This window comes from Cebidichthys violaceus, unplaced genomic scaffold, assembly GCF_023349555.1.
Source record: "Cebidichthys violaceus isolate CVI_PGR_0920_01 unplaced genomic scaffold, fCebVio1.0.p SCAF_1, whole genome shotgun sequence".
Classification (NCBI taxonomy): Eukaryota; Metazoa; Chordata; class Actinopteri; order Perciformes; family Stichaeidae; genus Cebidichthys; species Cebidichthys violaceus.
Window position 1 is genome coordinate 743249 of NW_027176262.1, and position 7947 is coordinate 751195.

A 7947-nucleotide genomic window follows, 5' to 3' on the forward strand; every position below is an offset into this window, starting at 1 on the left:
TACATGAACGTACATGAACGTAAATGAACGGACATGAACGTACATGAACGTAAATGAACGGACATGAACGTAAATGAACGGACATGAACGTACATGAACGTACATGAACGTAAATGAACGGACATGAACGTAAATGAACGTACATGAACGTAAATTAACGTAAATTAACGTACATGAACGGAAATGAACGGACATGAACGTACATGACGTAAATGAACGGACATGAACGTACATGAACGTAAATGAACGTAAATGAACGGACATGAACGTAAATGAACGGACATGAACGGACATGAACGTACATGAACGTAAATGAATGTAAATGAACGGACATGAACGTACATGAACGTAAATGAATGTAAATGAACGGACATGAACGTACATGAATGTAAATGAACGGACATGAACGTACATGAATGTAAATGAACGTAAATTAACGTACATGAACGGACATGAACGGACATGAACGTAAATGAACGGACATGAACGTACATGAACGGAAATTAACGTAAATGAACGGACATGAACGTACATGAACGTAAATGAATGTAAATGAACGGACATGAACGTACATGAATGTAAATGAACGGACATGAACGTACATGAATGTAAATGAACGTAAATTAACGTACATGAACGGACATGAACGGACATGAACGTAAATGAACGGACATGAACGTACATGAACGGAAATTAACGTAAATGAACGGACATGAACGTACATGAACGTAAATGAATGTAAATGAACGGACATGAACGTACATGAACGTACATGAACGTAAATGAATGTAAATGAACGGACATGAACGTACATGAATGTAAATGAACGGACATGAACGTAAATGAATGTACATGAACGTAAATGAACGGACATGAACGTAAATGAATGGACATGAACGTAAATGAACGGACAAGAACATAAATGAACGTACATGAACGTAAATGAACGTACATGAACGTACATGAACAAGCAGAAGCCGTCTTGTGTTTGGAAAAAGCCTAAAAAAAACAAAAAAACAATATGCTAATGTTAGCTATATTATTGTGATGCTACGCTAACATGCTAGTCTTTCTGTCGGGACGTCGTCCATTATGACGCGCTATAATCGCAGATATCTTGTAGTCTGAACCCGACATTAACGGTAGCAACGTCACTTATCTTTTGACTGATTGACATGTTGGCGCTGGAGGAACGACAGACGGAAATATACTGACGTCATGATGACACGACTGACAACACGAGTCGCTGAAAATCAATCATCCACCGTTTTGATAATTGTTGTTAACAGTGCCATCTAGTGGTGAAAAAGCAGATTGCAACCTTCAGGTAATGTAAAAATAACGTGAAAGCACAACTATACTTCAGGAGATTTATACACTAATGAAAACAGAGTTATTAATAAAATCCCCCAAAATGAACACCGGAAAATCCTCTTATGTGAATATTTAGTCGATGTGACGACGATTTGATCAAAACAATTAATAATAATCTGCAGATTAATTGATAATGAAACTGTGGACTCTGGTGACACTTCTGCAGTAACTGTACATAAAGTATACGTGTACTTTCACAGTGGAAATGTATATTACACAGTATATATATATCTTATATGTACACATCAGTCAGCTCTTCTAACAGTTACAAGTCTACAGAGGCTTTCAGTCTCACTTTCTGTCATTTACTGTGTTGGCTCTTCACCCTTTCTCCTTCTTCACCTCTTCCTCCTCCTCGTCCTCCTCTTCCTCCTCGTCGTCTCCGCGACTGAACTGCCGTCTGCTGAGCCTCTCTGGGTCGTGTGACGCCATGTCGCTGAAGTCCCGGAAGATGTCCTGAAAGGTCTCGTCATCTCCTGAGGACGTAAACCAGACCTACAGTCAGTAGATGGCTTGAGGACATTTACATTTGAGACAAAATATTGTTTCTCAACCAGTGAACAGGAAGTGGCCATATCTGGACTGAGGAGTGACATAGAGACGTCGATTACGTCTCTGGTAGAGACCTGTCAATCAGCGTGTAGCCCCGCCCCTAAATCATCCCCTCTTTCCGGTCTGTTTGACTCTAAATGGAGCATAATGTACTAAATGAACATCATGCTGTATTGAAGAAGACTGTAAACTAGAGATTGAGACCATAAACTCATGTTTACAATGTTTACTGAGGGAATAAATCAAGAGAGAAGTAGAGTCATTTTAGACTAGACTTCTATACAACCAGAGGAGTCGCCCCCTGGTGGACACTAGAGAGAATGCAGCTTTAACAAGCGAGGAACTGGATTCTCTCTTCAGGTTTTCAGAGGTTGTCTCCTGGATGTCAGATGGATTTACAGTCTTCAGACTGAGATATCATAAATCATATATACGGTATACAAAAACTCACAAATGTAATTATTCCTACAATATTGATCTAAATAAAACATGTCAGCCCATCTCTCTCCTGTTCAGACTGTCTAACGTTTAAAAAAGTGAAATGATAAAATCTTACTTTCCTACAATACTATATGTGAGACCTTATACGCTTTATATTTATTCTCTTGTATTAATTTGTCTTTTTGTAATTAACTTTTTCTATTTTAGATTTTCTTACTTTATTTATTTACCTTATTGATATTATATTCTATTTTACATAGCTGTCAGTAATGTACTGTATAATACTGTATATCTAATCATTGTTATTCTATTGTTCATATATCTTTATATATCTATATATAGATATATATCTATATATATATAGATATGTTTGTTATTCTTATGTTGTAATCTTTGATAAAACTCTGACACAATTTCCTTCTGGATTAATAAAGCGAGACATGACAACTTTATTTTATTTTCATTTATTCACGGACAAAATGAAACCTACAGTTTTCATTTTTCAGACTTTTAAAGCCAATTGAAGCTTTATTTGTAGATGAATAAACTCAAGAGTCCACTAACCCACAGCTCCAAAGACTCCTTCTGAATCTCTCATCTCTTCATTCATCCTGGCCATCCGCAGTCTGAACCAATCAGATCACAGGAAAGAAATACACCAGTTAAACACACACACACACACACACACACACACACACACACACATATGTATACCATTCGATTTCAAAAGGAAATGACAATTATTTAAAACATTCCCAGTCTGTAGCTTGGCAAGCAGTTTCCCCCCGCTACCAGTCTTTATGCTAAGCTAGGCTAACCAGCTCCTGATTCAATCAAACCATTCTGGTGTTCACGTTTCAAGTGATGACTCACAGTGTGACGATGTCAGCGTGGGCGGTTTCCACGGCGATGGCCAGCGGGTCCCGTCCTCGTTCGTCCGCAGCGTACTGATTGGCTCCTCTCTTCAGCAGCAGACACACCTGTCTGCACACAGCCAATGGGAAGCAGACAGGTGTTTATTCCAGTTTATTGACACACGAGGTCAGTGTGTGTGTGTGTGTGTGTGTGTGTGTGTGTACCCGGTGTGTCCTGCAGTAGCAGCAGTGTGTAGAGCTCCTTGTCCTCTGAGGTCTCTGTGGTTGACGTTGGCTCCGTTCAGCAGCAGGAACTCACAGGCTGACAGAGAGTCCTACAGGAGACACACAGCTCAGTGAGGACAGGCTGACAGAGAGTCCTACAGGAGACACACAGCTCAGTGAGGACAGGCTGACAGAGAGACACACAGGAGACACACAGCTCAGTGAGGACAGGCTGACAGAGAGTCCTACAGGAGACACACAGCTCAGTGAGGACAGGCTGACAGAGAGTCCTACAGGAGACACACAGCTCAGTGAGGACAGGCTGACAGAGAGTCCTACAGGAGACACAAAGCTCAGTGAGGACAGACTGACAGAGAGACCTACAGGAGACACAAAGCTCAGTGAGGACAGACTGACAGAGAGACACACAGCTCAGTGAGGACAGACTGACAGAGAGACACACAGGAGACACACAGCTCAGTGAGGACAGACTGACAGAGAGTCCTACAGGAGACACACAGCTCAGTGAGGACAGACTGACAGAGAGACACACAGCTCAGTGAGGACAGACTGACAGAGAGACACACAGGAGACACACAGCTCAGTGAGGACAGACTGACAGAGAGTCCTACAGGAGACACACAGCTCAGTGAGGACAGACTGACAGAGAGACACACAGCTCAGTGAGGACAGACTGACAGAGAGACACACAGGAGACACACAGCTCAGTGAGGACAGACTGACAGAGAGTCCTACAGGAGACACACAGCTCAGTGAGGACAGACTGACAGAGAGTCCTACAGGAGACACACAGCTCAGTGAGGACAGGCTGACAGAGAGTCCTACAGGAGACACACAGCTCAGTGAGGACAGGCTGACAGAGAGACACACAGGAGACACACAGCTCAGTGAGGACAGGCTGACAGAGAGTCCTACAGGAGACACACAGCTCAGTGAGGACAGGCTGACAGAGAGTCCTACAGGAGACACACAGCTCAGTGAGGACAGGCTGACAGAGAGTCCTACAGGAGACACAAAGCTCAGTGAGGACAGACTGACAGAGAGACCTACAGGAGACACAAAGCTCAGTGAGGACAGACTGACAGAGAGACACACAGCTCAGTGAGGACAGACTGACAGAGAGACACACAGGAGACACACAGCTCAGTGAGGACAGACTGACAGAGAGTCCTACAGGAGACACACAGCTCAGTGAGGACAGACTGACAGAGAGACACACAGCTCAGTGAGGACAGACTGACAGAGAGACACACAGGAGACACACAGCTCAGTGAGGACAGACTGACAGAGAGTCCTACAGGAGACACACAGCTCAGTGAGGACAGACTGACAGAGAGACACACAGCTCAGTGAGGACAGACTGACAGAGAGACACACAGGAGACACACAGCTCAGTGAGGACAGACTGACAGAGAGTCCTACAGGAGACACACAGCTCAGTGAGGACAGACTGACAGAGAGACACACAGGAGACACACAGCTCAGTGAGGACAGACTGACAGAGAGTCCTACAGGAGACACACAGCTCAGTGAGGACAGGCTGACAGAGAGTCCTACAGGAGACACACAGCTCAGTGAGGACAGGCTGACAGAGAGTCCTACAGGAGACACAAAGCTCAGTGAGGACAGACTGACAGAGAGACACACAGCTCAGTGAGGACAGACTGACAGAGAGACACACAGGAGACACACAGCTCAGTGAGGACAGACTGACAGAGAGTCCTACAGGAGACACACAGCTCAGTGAGGACAGACTGACAGAGAGACACACAGCTCAGTGAGGACAGACTGACAGAGAGACACACAGGAGACACACAGCTCAGTGAGGACAGACTGACAGAGAGTCCTACAGGAGACACACAGCTCAGTGAGGACAGACTGACAGAGAGACACACAGGAGACACACAGCTCAGTGAGGACAGGCTGACAGAGACACACAGCTCAGTGAGGACAGACTGACAGAGAGTCCTACAAGAGACACACAGCTCAGTGAGGACAGACTGACAGAGAGACACACAGAAGACACACAGCTCAGTGAGGACAGACTGACAGAGAGTCCTACAGGAGACACACAGCTCAGTGAGGACAGACTGACAGAGAGTCCTACAGGAGACACACAGCTCAGTGAGGACAGACTGACAGAGAGTCCTACAGGAGACACACAGCTCAGTGAGGACAGACTGACAGAGAGACACACAGAAGACACACAGCTCAGTGAGGACAGACTGACAGAGAGTCCTACAGGAGACACACAGCTCAGTGAGGACAGGCTGGAACTCTTCTTCTACGTCATCATAGGAACTCTTTAAGAAACCTCTTGGATCAATTGGAAAAAGCATCGGGCACAACTTTACTGAGTGAAGTATTAGTAAATCACTTGTGTCCTCCCCCTCCTCCTCCTCCTCCTCACCCCTACAGCTGCTCCTATCAGAGCCGTTCGTCCCTCCTCCTCTCTGATGCTCCCGTTGACGTCTGCTCCCTGGGCTAACGCTGTAGCCATGTCCACCAGGTCCCCGGCTGATGCGGCCCGATAGAGACGCAGCTCTGCAAACAGAACCAGGAGATATTATGGTCTGTAATAGACATTGAGCAGGATCTTCCTCCTTCTCTTCTTCATGACTCATCATCATCATCATCATCTCTGATGTGCATTCAGAATAAACGTCCATAAAGACATTCATATATATATATATATATATATATATATATATATATATATACACAGTTGTGGTCAAAAGTTTACATACACTTGTAAAGAACATAATGTCATGGCTCTCTTGAGTTTCCAGTTATTTCTACAACTCTGATTTTTCTCTGATAGAGTGATTGGAACAGATACTTCTTTGTCACAAAAAACATTCATGAAGTTTGGTTCTTTCATGACTTTATTATGGGTTAACAGAAAAAGTGACAAAATCTGCTGAGTCAAAAATATACATACAGCAACATGAATTAGCAATTTTGGTGACTTAGAAAGTTGTGTCAATGAAATGAGCTTCATAGCATGGCCTCTTAACTTCTTGTGAGTGATTATGAGTGACTACAACTGGTGACTTCTCTGAGGCCATTTAAATAGGGCTCATTGGATACAAACGCCCACAAACGCTACAATGGGAAAGTCAAAGGAGCTCAGCATGGATCTGAAAAAGTGAATCATTGACTTGAACAAGTCAGGAAAGTCACTTGGAGCCATTTCAAAGCAGCTGCAGGTCCCAAGAGCAACAGTGCAAACAATTGTTTGTAAGTATAAAGTGCATGGCACTGTTTTGTCACTGCCACGATCAGGAAGAAAACGCAAGCCATCACCTGCTGCTGAGAGAAAATTGGTCAGGAGGGTGAAGAGTCAACCGAGAACCACCAAAAAGCAGATCTGCCAAGAATTAGAAGCTGCTGGAACACAGGTGTCAGTGTCCACAGTCAAGCGTGTTTTGCATCTCCATGGACTGAGAGGCTGCCGTGCAAGAAGGAAGCCCTCGCTCCAAAAGCGCCACCTTAAGGCTCGACTGAAGTTTGCTGCTGATCACGTGGACAAAGATAAGACCTTCTGGAGGAAAGTTCTGTGGTCAGACGAAACAAAAATCGAGCTGTTTGGCCACAATGCCCAGCAATATGTTTGGAGGAGAAAAGGTGAGGCCTTTAACCCCAAGAACACCATGCCTACCGTCAAGCACGGTGGTGGTAGTATTATGCTGTGGGGCTGTTTTGCTGACAATGGAACTGGTGCTTTACAGAGAGTAAATGGGATAATGAAGAAGGAGGATTACCTTCAAATTCTTCAAGATAACCTAAAATCATCAGCCCGAAGGTTGGGTCTTGGGTGCAGTTGGGTGTTCCAACAGGACAATGTCCCCAAACACACATCAAAAGTGGTAATGGAATGGCTAAATCAGGCTAGAATTAGGGTTTTAGAATGGCCTTCCCAAAGTCCTGACTTAAATCCCATTGAGAACATGTGGACAATGCTGAAGAAACAAGTCCATGTCAGAAAGCCATCAAATTTAACTGAACTGCACCAATTCTGTCAAGAGGAGTGGTCATAGATTCAACGAGAAGCTTGCCAGAAGCTTGTGGATGGCTACCAAAAGCGCCTAATTGAAGTGAAAATGGCCAAGGGACATGTAACCAAATATTAGCACTGCTGTATGTATATTTTCGACCCAGCAGATTTGATCACTTTTTCTGTTAACCCATAATAAAGTCATGAAAGAACCAAACTTCATGAATTTTTTTGTGACAAAGAAGTATCTGTTCCAATCACTCTATCAGAGAAAAATCAGAGTTGTAGAAATAACTGGAAACTCAAGAGAGCCATGACATTATGTTCTTTACAAGTGTATGTAAACTTTTGACCACAACTGTATATATATGTATATATATATATATATGTATATATATATATATATATATACACAATATATATATATATATATATATACACATATATATATATACACACATATATATATATACACACATATAT

The 7947-nt window shown here is 43.4% G+C and overlaps 1 protein-coding gene across 2 annotated transcripts in view; it reads right to left on the bottom strand.

Moving 5' to 3' along the window:
* Window positions 1-833: 833 nt before the first annotated feature.
* zgc:162872 (BAR_ACAPs and ArfGap_ACAP domain-containing protein) overlaps window positions 834-7947 on the bottom strand; it is an 18581-nt gene continuing 11467 nt past the window's right edge. Inside the window, exons 18-22 of one of the 2 annotated variants that reach the window (XM_068704842.1) lie at window positions 5878-6011; window positions 3447-3556; window positions 3241-3351; window positions 2932-2993; window positions 834-1850 (exon numbers count right to left, since the gene is read on the bottom strand). In XM_068704842.1, coding sequence (XP_068560943.1) covers window positions 1696-1850; window positions 2932-2993; window positions 3241-3351; window positions 3447-3556; window positions 5878-6011 — 572 coding nt within the window. In that variant the 3' untranslated portion in view covers window positions 834-1695. Of the gene's footprint in view, window positions 1851-2931; window positions 2994-3240; window positions 3352-3446; window positions 3557-5002; window positions 5066-5877; window positions 6012-7947 lie in introns of those variants that run through there. The other variant, XM_068704851.1, reaches the window with a different exon arrangement.